The sequence below is a fragment of the Eumetopias jubatus genome, unplaced genomic scaffold (assembly GCF_037043125.1).
Source record: "Eumetopias jubatus isolate StellerSeaLion01/CBP00866 unplaced genomic scaffold, mEumJub1_p1.0 scaffold_2, whole genome shotgun sequence".
NCBI classification, from domain to species: Eukaryota; Metazoa; Chordata; class Mammalia; order Carnivora; family Otariidae; genus Eumetopias; species Eumetopias jubatus.
Window position 1 is genome coordinate 148159662 of NW_028274808.1, and position 15921 is coordinate 148175582.

Below are 15921 nucleotides of genomic sequence, written 5' to 3' on the forward strand. Positions count from 1 at the left end.
TTATGGAACTCTTTGATTTCTGCCAAATCCTTAACTTCCCCTCTTATTTCTTGTTTTAGCCTTCTGTGTCAAAGGATGTCTCCCTCTTTCTATTTACATCATTCTCTCCCAGATAAATTCTTTAACCATAGTCAGTGCTGAGATCTGCTAGATTTCATACATTTTCAGTATTTTTTGCACTTAGTGTGGGGCTTTCTGTTTTCTTAGAATGATTTGCCACTAGGCCTTTCATTCTGTTTTCTGTGGTTACACACTTTGTGCTCTTTGTGCAGCCTTGCAACAGTATGATGTCCAGAAGTGGTTTTGTTGGAGGTTAGAGCTTATATTTTTCTATTTACAGGTAATTTGAGGTTCATAATGTTCTGTTTCTTAGTAATACTGAAACTCTGCCACTGGTTTATTTCTCTTCTTGTGGATAATGTGGATATATACCTATTTTTAGAGATTGTGTGGGGAAATTCAGGTTTAGGCTGTTGTCATTATCGTAAGGCAACCAGATATTCCCCAGATTTGGCTGTTGTTAATTAAAAAATAATAGAATCTTGGGAGATAGTGTAACCTAATGGTAAGTTGGACTTTTGGGGTTTAGATTCCATTTTATTAGCTAAAAATCTTAAGTAAATTCCTTTTTCAAAGTTTCAGTTTTCTCATTTGTATGATAAAAATTATATTTCCTAGGATTATTTTGCAAATTACATGTGGATTTAATATAAACTCACAGTAGGTGCTCAAATTACCTGCTTCTATTCACAGTCTCATCATTGTTTTTAATATTATCACTACCACCAGTATCTCTGCCTTCAGAAATGGCACAGCTTAAATGAAATCAATCTGAGTTGAGTTTAGTGCTAAGCAGTTGAAAAATAATAAAATCTAGAACACTGAAATGGAGTGGGTGGAATAGTAAGTAGATAGTAACCTCTTTTTGTATCACAAAATGCACATGTAGTGTTATTTTACATAGGATTTCAAATCAGTTGAGCTCTATTTGAATCTTGTCGTTAAGAATAAGGTTACTGGTGTTGAAAGAACAGGAAGAGAAAGAGAAGCCAGAGCTCATTAAGAGATCTTTCTGATAAATAAGAATTGTGCTAATAGCTCCAGAATCCAATTCTCCAGTATTTCCTTAAAAATACTAATAAATAAGTCTTATTTCAAGAAACACCATTTCAGTTTTTAAGTATGATAATGAGAACTTCATGGTGATTGGTTCTTAAATTAGTATGAAAAATTGGCATTACTCTCATTTTTTTTTCTAACAATGTATTGCCTCATTATTTTTGACGTATTTACTTTTTATTTACCACTTCAAGCACAAACTGATAGCTCCTTATCATTTTTTATGGATCAATTTATCTTTATTTTCATTTATTTAGGATCAAGGTTTTCCCATAGTTTTCATTAAAACACTTTTTTTAAAAAATTCTGGTTGTTTATAAATATTGACTGACATCACAGAACTAGTCTTTAACAAAAACTGTAAATGGTAGATATTCCAGTTAATCTTAAATCTTGCCCTGGTGTAACATAAAGATTCAGAAAGCAAAAATGGGCATTTACTGGTATAGAGAAATACTGCTTATGGTAACTAACGCATTTGGATCTTTTATTATGAGATTGGAACTTTTTTAGGACCTAAAATCTATTTAGTAGGGTAATTGAGTAGCTTTTTTAGAAGTTAAGCTACAGTAATTTAATAATTCTCACACTAAGCCATTGAAATTTTGAGTGTCTTTGTAAAAACTATTGATTATTGTCTTTCATGGCTTGTGTTTCAGCCAGAAGTAAATGCTGACATTGTGCATTGGCTCTCTTGGACTGCTCAAGGTTTTTTACCCCCACTTGCTGCATCAGTAGGAGGTGTTGCCAGCCAAGAAGTATTGAAAGCCGTGACAGGGAAGTTTTCTCCATTGTGTCAGTGGGTTAGTTCTGTATTTTAATATTTTTTTATACTTAAGGTTGAATTTCCCACCCATACAATGAGTGTTTGTTATGAATTATGATATTAATATATTATAAAAGCAACCTTAAAATATTTTTTTAATGTATGAGTTAGATGTGATATGCCACCAAAATTTAATTCTCTAATTGAAACTGACAAGATCATTGGTTGAGGCTATTGGAATATAACCCAAAGTTGCATTCTAGGATATATTTCCTTCATTTGTGAGAGTGAAGGAATGAATTTTCTACCCTTATACTTAGTTTCTAGTACTATTAGCTTAGCATTCATGGGCTCTCAGGACTTTTAAACAGTTCCATGGAATCTCTGGGCATCAAGAATCTTCAGAATCCCTTCCTAGGTTTAAACTAATGGTAAAAGCATGGGAGTGGTATAAGTTTGAGAACTATATATATAGGGTAAAAACACCTCAAGAAGGAATAAAAAAATCCTTTCTGTTACCAAAAGGAATAATTGACAGAGGGTATCAAAGGATACTCTTCGGGCCCTTTCCTTTTTGAAAACACTTTAACATTTTGAATATAACATTTACCTTTTTTTATGTTTTAAAAAGTATCCACATAATGCTATTTTGCTGCTGAATTACTTGATTTATCTTAACACAGAGTACAAGATCAGTTGTAAATGTCTGGTTTAGATAACAGCTGTTAACAGTATGGGGAATATAAGTTAATGTTATTAATATAGATTGTGTGTTGTTATAATTAAATAAACAACCATTTAGTTATATTCAAATTTAGCCACATAATAAATGAAAATGAGAGCGAATTTTTTTAATAAACTTTAACTTGGTATTTTTTTAAATGCTAAAATTGTGGCTTCCTATATCATACCCTCTGTAGTATATGTATAAATGACATAATATACGCAAGCTGGAAAATAAAACAGGTACTTTCTGATCTAAAAATAATCAGATTACTTATTCAAATGTAGCTGAAATTGAATGGGGCTTCCAGAGTTTTTATGTAATTAGAAATAGATTTGGAGGTGAAATTCCCTTTTGTTTGTTAAAATCAGAATATATCATTTTTAAGATAGGTGAGTGACATGAATCAGATTATATCTTTTTAACAGTTCCTTCAGGTTTAATCATTTGTTTAAATGAAGTAATATAGGGATATATATTGTATAAAAAGCAATGATTTTTTTTTAATGTATTGTGTTACTCAGGATTGGCATTTTTATCATTGTTTTCCTTAATGATTATTAAACAACTACAGAAGAGAAAAACTACTTTTTTTTAGCAATTTAATGTTCATACATAGTAAGTTGTGTTTTTATCTTCTACTTTAAAGTTATACATTGAAGCAGCAGATATTGTCGAATCTCTAGACAAACCTGAACGTGAACAATTTCTCCCACGGTAATTCTGAAATTTTTCTTGCTTTTTTCTTAGTTGAGTGTTTGTAAGAGGCAACTAGGTTAAAAGAATTTTTGCTCGAATATGCATTTGTTTTAGATGTATTTTCTCATAACTTGTTGACTTCTATAGTCATTTTTTTCTTTACTTAGAGGTTATTTTAAGTGTCAGAATAATGCAGTATATTTACCACTTTATAAATAATGAATGTAAAGTTTTAAATTGTATGCCATGAAAATAGTTAGCATTCAAAATGCCATTCTGAATTAGACGAAAACAACTGCTATCTGCAACTTTTATTTGTATCAGTCATTCTTCATCTTTTTGAATCACAAATCTCTGACAATGTGATAAAACCTTATGGATTCATTCTCCCCAAAATTCACATAACCCAAAGTTCTGCCTTTAATTTAGGTGCATTAACAACTCCAAAGCCCATAGACTTCTCTAGGAACCTTTATTAAAAATCCCTACCTGGGACACCTGGGTGGTGCAGTCAGTTAAGTGTCCGACTCTTGGTTTCAGCTCAGGTCATGATCTTAGGGTTGTGAGATCAAGCCCTACGTCAGGGCCACATTCAGTGTGGAGTGTGCTTGAGATTCTCTCTCCCTTCCCCCCTCCTGCTCATTCTCTCTCTCTCTCTCTCTCTCTCTCTCTTTCTCTCTCTTTCTTCCCCCTCTCCCTCCCCCCTTTAAAATAAATAAATAAATCTTTAAAAAAAAAAAAAACCCCTCCCTCACTTGATCTCAAGATCATGAGATCCAGCCCGGCCTTGGGCTCCACACTGGGTGTGGAGCCTGCTTAAGATTCTCTCTCTCCCTCTGTCCATCCCCCTCCATTCATGTGTGTGCACTCTCTCTTAAAAAAAAAAAAAAAAATCCCTACTTTAGAAAATTGTTTTTCTAGATAAACTGAGGTCACCTTTACTTAAGTCATTTGGATATAGGATATTAAATGGAGAAAGAAAAAACTGATTTCTTAATGGGGTTTTTGTCTTCAAATAAGATAATTTTCTTTTAGATTGGAGGAAACTCAGAGTATTCTTTTTAAAGTACAGCATTAAATTGGTATTAACAGTAGTGAAACTAATCTTAATAATGTTTTTATGCCTTTCTGGTTTTTGGTATATTTTTCCCTCAGAGGAGATAGATATGATGCCTTACGAGCTTGCATTGGAGACACTTTGTGTCAGAAACTACAAAAGTTGAATATCTTTTTAGTAAGTATAAATAATGAGAATAAATAGTCCAGTCAAACTGCTATTGTGTATCCTCAAATTCATTTATTAAAGCAAATTTGGGTCTAAATGAGTACAGTTCCTAACAGAGTAGACATTCAGTAGAAGTTTAAGACAGGCCACATCCATTCTGCTGCCTGTTTTTGTAAATAAGTTTCATCGGAACACGGCCAAACCCATTCATTTATGTATTGTGTGTGGCTTCTTTCATGCTATAATAGCAGAGGTGAGTAGTTGTGACAGAGACCATATGGCCTACAAAAAAAAATATTTACTGACCCTTTACAAAAAATGTTTGCCAACCCCTAGTATAAAGAATTAATACATTCAGAATTAAAATATGAGTATGATAAGTTTTGAAAATTAAATGATTTTCTAGAAATACATTAAAAATTAGATTTGGGATGAGCTTTTTTTTCCTTTTTATTGTTTAAATTTTTTCTTACCATATAAGATGTAGGTAGAATCTGTCTTTCTTAAATCTTAATTAGTGCATTGGCAAGATATCTCTCCCCATTACCATAAAACTCCTTTTCCTGCCATTGATGGGGTTTTTTTTATTATTATTATAATCAGTTGTGAAAATAACTGCTGATTTTGTAGTAATAGTTTTTTAAATAATGTCTTGAATATCAGCAGCTGTTGCTGAGCTATAGAAAGTCTTAGAATAGGTAGCTTCAAATGAATTTTGAAAATTATCAACAAGGAATCTTTTTCATCAAAATGTTGCATGAATGTTTTGTGATATTTGTTTCTATCTCATACAAATAATTAGCTCAATTGTTTGCTTTTGTTGGAATATTAAGATGGAATATTAAAATGTCTTCTGTTTAAAGGAATTGTAAATATGCTTTTTCTTATTTGATTTATACATTTTTCTTCTTTGAAACAGTTAAAACAGCATAATAAATTAGTTATGTATTCTAAAATAAAATGAATCACAAATGTTCAAATTATTTTAAAAATTATATGTATTAAAAATTGGCATTTGAAGAAAGTTAATATGACATTTCCCTGTAGTAAGTAGTCTTAATTGTATTTAATCCGATATATTTCATTTTTCTGCTCTATAGGTAGGATGTGGAGCCATAGGCTGTGAAATGTTAAAAAATTTTGCTTTACTTGGTGTTGGTACAAGCAAAGAAAAAGGAATGGTAAGATAAAAATCCTTGGGAGTTAAAAGTTTGTATTTCTGTTGCTCATTTTTGTACTATATTTGACTGCATAGATCTGAAATACTAATTTTTGAGGAGAGAGAATTATGCTCGAAATTGGAAAATTCTGATTCTGTTCTGACCACTTTTCCAAAAGTTATGTGACCTTGTGGCAAATTACTTTGAATTCTCTGTTCCTCAGTTTCTTTCTCTAATACTATGAAACTGGTATCTCTGCTTCCTACCTCATAATGTGAAAAGGGTTTGCAAACTATAAAGCACATTAGAATTGTTATTTCTATTAAGATTCCTTATTAATTATTAAATAAATCTTTAAGATGGGAGAAGCTAACATTAGAAAGTGGCAGAGTTCTCAGATAAAGTTTCAATTAGTGATTATCAAAATAAAAGGGAGCAGGGAGTAATATAAACTTTGGTGTTCAATTTAAATTCTTAAGATGATAAATGTGAGTTCATTGGGAAGCCATGTCATATATTTAAATAAAAATATATTTCACTAATTTGTTTTGCCTTTAAAATATAAACTAGCTTCCCAGAGTAGTGATTTCATAGATTTATCATGGTGACTAACAATAAGTAATGAAATGACTAAAATTTATATACTAGTTCACATTTTATAGTTATATTAACATTGTCTTAATATTCCACTTAAAATGGTATTCATTACTATCACAGTTATAGACAGATACTCTTACATATGTATTTTTCCTGCTTAGCATTTCTTAAGTTGTGTTTCACAAGCCACTATTAGTTTTGGTGGTTTTAAAAGGTATTTCTAATTAAAAAAAAAAAAAGAAAACAATCTTGGTTACCTAAGTTTGGGAATCACCTGAATATCTTAGCTGAAATTCATAATGCATATCAGCATATAAAGGTACTTTGGTAAATAATCCTGATTACAGGTGACAAAACAGTCAGTTAATGTGCACAGATCTCTATCCTGCAAATATATAGATTTGCTATGTAAATTATTCTTTTTTATAGTGTTTACAAATGTAGCCAAACTTAACTGGGAAAAAGGAAAGGAAAGTCCCAGGCTCCAGGAACCAAGAGAGAAATTAGTTTCTGAGCTAAAAGCTGTAGTTATTCACAAGTGTTTCTTGAGTATATGTCCAAAACATTAAATAGAAAAGGAAGTAACTCATGAGAAACTTTTAACTAAGAGCATGTACCACACTGGTGTGTGGAATCCAGAATTATATCTTACAAAAAACTTCAAGCAGAGGGATGAATATAACAAATAAGACCATTGAAATCTCCAAAGCTCTGACAAAAACAAATATGAAATTGCATCATGGTGATAATTAAATACCAAGAGTACATAGAATTATGCAGAGAAATTAACATCTGTTCAAGACAATTCACAATAAAAATTACAATCCACTAGAAAAAAAGTACCACCTAGAAGAAAAACCAGCCAATGAAAATAGAAGAATTAAGCTAAGAACTATAGATAACAGGAGTGCTACAAATAATGGAGCAAACAAACTTTAAAATAGAGTTTAAAATGACCAAAGGTAAAAAAAAAAGGGGGAGGAGGATAGAAACATGAGAGGGGGAAAGCACTAAAATTTTTACAGGAAACCAAATAAAACTTTTTGTGTAGTCATTGAACTTAAAATTCACATATAACTGAAGTGAGAATTGATGAATAGAAGTTAAAAACCCAGAAAGATATCTTTTTTTAATGAAAGAGGATACATTTGCATGGTCCAACATAAGTGTAGTAGAATTTTCAGAGAGAGTAAAGATAATGAAGAAGTAATATATTCCAAGATAATGACAAAAGTTTCCAGAGTTAAGAGACCAGTATGTTGAAATTGAAAAGGTAAACTAGTCAGCATGATCAAAGGCAAAGATAAAAAGAGAGATTACCTAATAGATTTCTCATCAGCAGTAAATGACACTTGAAGACAGAGAAGCATGTCTTCATAGTGCTTTGGAAAATTATTGTCAATCTAGATTTCTATACCCAACTACATTATCTTTCAAGAGAAGTAAAGATAACTGACAGGTGAAGTGATGAAAGATCATTTATTGGTTCTCATTGAAAGAACTTATTAGATAACATGAGCAGTGCATGAAGCAAGGGTAAGTAGAGGCATTTGTCAGCATTCGTAGATTTAAATAAGTATTGGGGTTTTTTTTAAGCTTTAATTAAAATATTGACTTTGGGGATGGGATGATTAAAAATAAGTATAATGTTCATTGATATGAAAGGAGAAGGGAGAGTTCAGATATCCTCTAATTATTCAGGAGGAAGATGGAGATTGTCTAGAGCTTAAGTCACATGTGCATGTGAAAATTTTGAGTATAACCACATAAAAATAGATGTTTAACTTCCAGACCAATTCAGTAAGGATTGAGGGGGATTGGAATCAAGAAAACTTAAGACCCCCCTCAAAAAAGGGAGTGAATAAAAAGTGGGGTGGGGGAGGTAGAAAAAAAAAGCCTTATATCAGTAATCACAATAATTATATATTGATTAAATTTTTGTTAAGAGACATTTTCTGTTTGGTGCTTTTTTTCCTATTTAAAAGAGACACACTCTAACACATAATTACATAGAAATGTTGAAAACAAACCCCCCCAAAAAACAGATACAGTCAGGTAATACCAGCTAAAAGAAAGTGAATGTGTTTGTGAACATCTGTCACTATCTAACAACTCAAACACACTGGAGAAATACTGCTCCTAGTCTGATCTCGTACAAATACTAACATAAGTGACAAATGCATTATGAATACTTTTCAGATTATCTTGGATCTGTTTATTTTCATCTTGCATCCATTAGAATGTCTGCAAACATTTTCTTAAATGACCAGATTGCAGCTATTCTAGGCTTGTGAACCAAGGATCTCTGTCACAACAAGTCAGCGCTGCCATTACAGCATGAAAACAACCATAGACAGTACTTAAAACAAATGGCATGACTGTGTTCCAACAAAATTTATTTACAAAAACAGGCAGGCTGCCTACGCTGTGGTTTGTAGACCTCTGCTTTAGCAAGAGTTCCTTTCAAATTGAAACATGCAGATATTCTTTCCAAATTTGTTGCAGTTGAAAATAAATGTTTAGAAAGAAGAGCTAACTCCTCTTTGGCTAATCCATCACATGTTTCTAAAATGTGATGATGTTTTTAGCCTCTTATTTTGTTACGAATAATTAGAAAAATGTTTTGAGCATGAATTGTCATCAGTTTCAGCAGTTTTGTTTAACATGTTCCTATGCTAAATATTAATTATAGTTAAACATAGTATAAAAATATTAGTATTGGTAACCATTAGAATATTTGTATTTTTATGACTTCTAACAGCTAAAATAATTTAGACTAACTTGTGGGAATTGTTTTAGTCTTTCTGAGAGAAGCAAAATAGATTTAAATTTTTCTCTTACATAATTTCAGCTTTTTTCTATTCTTGACATTAGGTTACAGTAACAGATCCTGACTTGATAGAAAAATCCAACTTGAATAGACAGTTCCTATTTCGGCCTCACCACATACAGGTTTGTTGCTACCCTTTCAAATTTAAGCCATCTATTGTGTTATACAAAAAAGAGAGTTTCCTTTTTATAAATAGAAAGTAGTGCTTGAACAAGCATAATTTGTTTTTATATTACTAGACTCTCAAATAATCAAACATTGAGAATGACATTTGGGACAAATATACAATTTTTTTATGTAAAAATTGGTCTTTGCATTGATTTTGGATATAAAATCTAAGTTGTGAATCATGGGAAGTTTTTTTTTTTTAATTTTATAATCAGGATGTATCTACATATTTAATCTTAGAAACTAAGGATACAGAGACAGATTTCCTAATTTTAAGTTTTAATAGATCACACATTTGGCACTGTCTTTTGGAGTTTTTATTACAAAATAGGTAAAAAGTTTAGCAATTAGAATTTTTTGCTCTTTGATCTTACTTGACTATTTAACATCCTCTTTATTGTAAAATAATGCGTTTTCAGTCTTTTTTATAGAGTTCAAAATATTTAAGAAAAGGAGCATTTTAGTGAAACATATTTGCTTTTTCTTTAAAAATGTTTTTGCAGTTTATTGTTCAACAACCCATTGATAATCTTGGTAAACTAGGGAATGTCATTAACAGGAAAGTGACTACTAGAGCTTGTGGCATAATTGCCTCACCTATCCAAATACAAAACAAATAACAGTGTCTGTTAGGAACCAAAATGTATGCCACACAATTCATTCACTCTGTGCATTTTACTTATAGAAGAACTTTTAAGGCCTGTTTATTTTTATTTTACTGAGTTCTGACAAAGTTTACAATTTGTGTACTTAACAGCACTGAGAAGTAAAAACGTGTCAAGGGGACTCTTATAAAACTGAAACACATATAATAATTTTTTAAATGTTTCCATCAAGAAATTAGTAATATATTTATAAGATTTCAGTACCAAAGTTAACTTCCCATACCTGTGAGAGCTCATTTTCTGCAGAGTTAGGATTGCTAATATTTTACTGAATGTGTTATTTTTTTCTAGGCACTTACCAAGTTCAAATACACTTTTAATAACTGATATTTTAAGAACTCTAAAGCACATGGCTAAAATAGAGGTTGTTTAGATTTCCATTAATAATGTGTTAATTACTCAGACTAATGTAGATTATTAAATATAATGTGACTACAGTGAATATAATTTCCACAAACTAAAAATGAAAGCTGGTCTGGTTACTTTCCTTTCCTGTAAAAAATGTATAAGTTCAATCAGGGCCTAGCTTTTCTGTTTAACATTTATTTCTTCTGTTTTTATTTGTTATTTGTTTAGAAACCTAAAAGTTATACTGCTGCCGATGCAACCCTCAAAATAAATCCTCAATTAAAGATAGATGCACACTTGAACAAAGTATGTCCAGCTACTGAGGCTATTTACAATGATGAGTTCTATACTAAACAAGATATAATTATTACAGCATTAGATAATGTGGAAGCCAGGAGATATGTAGACAGGTATGTTCTTAAAATTCAGGTTCATAAAAATTTTTTATTTTGTTTTCACTTTTTTCCACATCTATTTATTGAAAAGTTACCCAATTTTCTGATCATTCTTTGTGTTTCTATTGTGGTTTTCAAGCGCAAACCCTTTTTATGGTTTCCCATTATACCTAGGATAAAATTCAAAATCTTTACATGGCCTAAATGTTTTTCATAGAGTGTCTGCCATCTGTCTACCACCCTAGCTTAAAATTTACCTATCTTTGCTGGCTCCCCTCATTCCAGCTACACATTCCTTCTTTCAGTTCTTGTAAGGTATCCAACACTTTTTCACCTCAGAGACTTGTACATACTCTCCTTCAGACTCAGGAAATTATGCTTATCTTGTTCTAAAAATTCTGACCCAAGTCTACCTGGTTTAGTTTAGCTTTTTTTTTTTCTTCCAACCTTTCATTTTCATCCTAAGTATCTTTATTCAAACAGAATTTTTTTAACCACTAAATTCTATAGATCCTCCTATGGTAACCTTTCACAGCATTCTGTTTTTTTCTTTATAGTGCTTATTTTTATTGATACACTTATTTAATTAATACTTGTTTCCTTACTAAATCATTTATTCAGGGACCCTTTATTTTCCCATCACTATATCCTCAGGGCCCAACATATGTCATTCAGGAAATAGTTGTTAAATAAGTAGACGAATGAGTGACTATAATGTGTATATCTTATAATTTTTCTTACATCTTTATATGACTTTTTAATGTTAGAGTTCTAGAGCAGATTATTAACAGAAAAATTTGCCATTGGAGAGTGTAGTTGAAAGTTATCTTGGGCAGAGGAAGGAAGAATAAAAACTTTAAGAAATTAAGGTGTGTAGAATATAGGTATTATACATATTAAGAAAGAAGGTTAATATTGGTTGAGATAAAGAGAATATTGAGAAGATACAGTAGGACAGAACTTGTAGTCAGAAAATAACCAAAGAGGGGGGCGCCTGGGTGGCTCAGTCGTTAAGCGTCTGCCTTCGGCTCTGGTCATGATCCCAGTGTCCTGGGATCGAGCTCCGCGTCAGGCTCCCTGCTCTGCAGGAAGCCTGCTTCTCCCTCTCCCACTCCCCCTGCTTGTGTTCCCTCTCTCGCTGTGTCTCTCTCTATCAAATAAATAAAACCTTTAAAAAAAAAAAGAAGAAAGAAAATAACCAAAGAAGAAATAGAAAGCAAGGCAAGAAAGGGCAGTATATTAGTTTAAGAGTTAACTTAGAGTAAAAGAAAGTTGAAGCCCAAAATCTAGTAGTAGTAGTAGAAGAAGAAGAAACGGACAAAGATTACTAGGTTGAGCAACAAAATTTGTGGGAGAAGGGGGACAGAAATGATAAATGCATTATTTGGTGGTAATGTATCTGTTTCCTGATGTTACATTCAGGAAGTGATCAGTGTGTGAAATGATTAACAGAAGGTGGTAAGATGTCCCCTGCTTACATTGTTATTGCTCACTTAACTGTTCGTTACCTGTTATCTTTTCAAATAGCCGTTGCTTAGCAAATCTACGACCCCTCTTAGATTCTGGAACAATGGGCACTAAGGGACACACTGAAGTTATTGTACCTCATTTAACTGAATCCTATAATAGTCATGTAAGTGAACTGACATTTTGAAATAAATGCCTCTCTTCTTTATATCTCATAATGTTTATATCTCATTTTTTTCTCATTAGTCAGCAAATTTGATTTAGCTTTCCTCATCTGTTAATCGATCTGTCAGTAATTTCCATACATATGTGCATGTGCATTTTTTAAAGAGAGTTGAAGTTATTTTTTAAATCATCAAAATTTTGTTTCTAGCCTTTTTTGCATCCTTATTCTTGTGTTTACTGTTTATTTCTCAGAGGTGTTTAATTGGTTTTCTAACAACGTTTGAACTGACCACCCAAAATCTTAATGATGACTCAGTTGATACATGGGAGGAACCAAGCCCTCTATATATGTGTAAAGCATATAGATGTAATTTTTTTTTAAACTCTACAAGTGATTTTGATACACTGCCGAAGTTGAAAAACACTGGCCTAGGAAATAATTGTAGGGTTTAGGATTTTAAAAAAGACCAACTCAAGTTGTAAAATGGAAAAAAGAATGTTTTTACAAGTGTAAATATCACTTTATTTAATAGTTATATTTGCTTTAGTAAAATTTTTAAAGATTTAGAAAATCTGTTTTCCCATTCTCATGAAATCAGAAGTTTATATAGTAAAAACATTATAGTAGACAAAATTTATAAGTTTAATTTGAAGGAAATTAGAGAAAATCATGATATGCTGAGGTGATATTGGAAGATTTTCAAAATAGAGAATGCTTGATTCTCTACCACATTTTTCCCAAGCCTTTTCCTATATTCTCTAACTTTATACTCAGAAAAAATAGAATTCTCTCCTGGCTTCCCTCTTTGGTTTATAAAGTATTTTATGGTATTTCATAGGAGCAAACAAATATAAATCTCTAAGTAAAAAGAGATAAAGTGAGTCATTTTAGATTGGTTAAACCAATAACGCTAAGCCAAATGTACCCTATAATAGAAAATGGGTCTTTTTAATGGTTTTTTTTTTTTTACATGAGACAACATAGACATTTGCTGTTTCTCTTTTGAAAGTTCTTTTTATTTTTTTAATTTTGTATTTTATTTTTTTGATTTTTTTTAAGTTTTTATTTAAATTCCATTTACTTAACATACAGTGTGTAATATTAGTTTCATGTGTACAATATAGTGTTTGACACTTCCATACAACACCCTGTGCCCATCCAAGTGCACTGCTTCATCCCCGTCACCTATTTAGCCCATCCCCCCAACCCCATCCCCTCTGGTGACCATCAGTTTGTTTTCTATAGTTACGAGTCTGTTTCTTGGTTTGCCTCTCTTTTTTTCCCCTTTGTTTCATTTCTTAAATTCCACATATGAGTGAAATCATATGGTATTTGTCTTTCTCTGACATATTTCACTTAGCATAATACTGTCTAGCTCCATCCATGTCGTTGCAATGGCAAAATTTCATTCTTTTTTATTTGTTGTTTATTTAATACATACTTTTGTACAAAACTATGCCAAGCATCAAGGATATATGATCCCTGCTCCTAAATTATTTTCTCCGTGGAGAAAAAAACTCCTGGTATGCTGAGCACTGTTTTGGGGATTCATGAATTACTTTTCAAAGTAGGGTATGTTGTAAAGTTTTCGATGTCACCTTGATTCTTGGAGAAAAAAATTAATTAGATATTGGAGCCTGCTGTAAGTACCACATGGTACCAAATAAGTGCACAGATAATAAGTTATATAAAATTCAAGTTTTTTGTTACATTGCTGTTAATAAATAGGTTAAGTATCAAAAGAATCCATTTTCCTCTTATTTGCCTAGGAGAAGATATAAAAATGTTGGATTCATTTTATTATTTCATTTTATTTTTTAATGGTCTTAAAACACTCAATTGGTGAAAAATTACCATTGCTTTTCTTAACTATCTGTTGTCATATTTTATAAATTAGCGGGATCCCCCAGAAGAGGAAATACCATTTTGTACTCTAAAATCCTTTCCAGCTGCTATTGAACATACTATACAGTGGGCAAGAGATAAGGTAATAAAGATCTTTATTTCAAGAAATTTTTATTTGAAGTAGAAAAGATATTTCCAATTTTTAAAAAGACTTCTATTTGTAACTTTTTTTTTCTTTCTTTCCTTTATAGTTTGAAAGTTCCTTTTCCCACAAGCCTTCATTGTTTAACAAATTTTGGCAAACTTATCCATCTGCAGAAGAAGTCTTACAGGTAAAAATCAATGCATTTTAATATAATCTCAACACTGTCTCAGTGTAATGTTATTTGCAAATTGCCTATAAATAGTTTATTTTACCTCTTTAAAGAAAGATTGTAACATCATTATGATACATAGTAAGTGCATGAGGAATCTTGAAATTAGCAAGTCACACATGACCCCTTTTTTTAGTTTATATGAACTATGTAGAATTGCCAATATTTGACCATGTTTGACCCACAGAACAGAAATTCATATGCTTCAACCTAAGAAAGATGTCATCATAATAAAATAATAAATAGCTTATTAAACTCTTTCGGAAAAAAACTGAGGTGAGTTCTAGTGAAAATTTCATGAGTGGACAGTAATCTCTGAGACTTAATACTCTTATAATGAGGACAACTTTAAAGATGTTTTCTTACTTTTCTTTATTCCAATACTAAACAGGGCAGCTTTTTAGTGTAAAATGTTATTCATAAGTACTTCTTATATTAAGTACATCTGTAGTACTCACAACTTACAGCCAGCAAGACATGAGGATAACTTGTCAGATAAGAAACTACAGCTGAAGTTTCATGTGCTGTCTTTTCCCATTCTCCCTCCAAAAAAAGGAAAGAAAGAGGGAGAAGAAAAAGGCAGGGATAAGGAGCTCATGGTGTAAAAATTAAAATCATAGGTCACGTGAGCTGGCACTTCAAACTTTGGCTAATACTTCCCCAGGAATGATGTGGGTGGGTAGGTGGGTGTTGCGTGTTTAATTAGAAATGTATTTATTTTAGGGGCGCCTGGGTGGCTCAGTCATTAAGCGGCTGCCTTCGGCTCAGGTCATGACCCCAAGGTCCTGGGATCGAGCCCCATATCGGGCTCCCTGCTCAGCGGGAAGCCTGCTTCTCCCTCTCCCACTCCCCCTGCTTGTGTTCCTACTCTCGCTGTCTCTGTCTCTGTCAAATAAATAAATAAAATCTTTAAAAAAAAAAAAAAGAAATGTATTTATTTTGTTTGTTTTTTTCTCTCATTTTCTAGAAGATACAAACTGGGCACAGTTTAGAAGGCTGTTTTCAAGTTATTAAGTTACTTAGCAGAAGACCCAGAAGTTGGTCCCAGTGTGTAGAATTAGCAAGATTAAAATTTGAAAAATATTTTAACCATAAGGTAAGTATGCATTATAAAACATTAAGAAGAGATATGACCTTGGCACATTTAATTGATACCAAATTAATTTCATTGGCCAAACATCTACTCTTTCTTTCGGGAATCTTTCCAGAAATAAGTAGTAAGTTAAGTGAAAACAAGTGCAGGGCACACAACTGATTTCTATTTGAATGTTAAAAGAATGCACTTAAACTCTACCCATTGGTTTGTCAGTCATACATTAACTTGATCCTTATCTCTCTGTGTGCAAAATTGGGTTTCAGATAGGTGTTCCTTC

At 31.9% G+C, this 15921-nt stretch overlaps 1 protein-coding gene across 1 annotated transcript in view; it reads left to right on the forward strand.

Moving 5' to 3' along the window:
- The window catches only part of UBA6 (ubiquitin like modifier activating enzyme 6), an 89685-nt gene that overhangs the window by 50402 nt on the left and 23362 nt on the right, over window positions 1-15921 (forward strand). Inside the window, exons 14-23 of the mRNA XM_028100728.2 lie at window positions 1779-1922; window positions 3259-3326; window positions 4464-4542; window positions 5634-5714; window positions 9165-9242; window positions 10530-10711; window positions 12224-12329; window positions 14227-14316; window positions 14426-14506; window positions 15516-15644. Of these exons, the coding sequence (XP_027956529.1) occupies window positions 1779-1922; window positions 3259-3326; window positions 4464-4542; window positions 5634-5714; window positions 9165-9242; window positions 10530-10711; window positions 12224-12329; window positions 14227-14316; window positions 14426-14506; window positions 15516-15644 (1038 nt within the window). The remainder of the gene's footprint in view (window positions 1-1778; window positions 1923-3258; window positions 3327-4463; window positions 4543-5633; window positions 5715-9164; window positions 9243-10529; window positions 10712-12223; window positions 12330-14226; window positions 14317-14425; window positions 14507-15515; window positions 15645-15921) is intronic.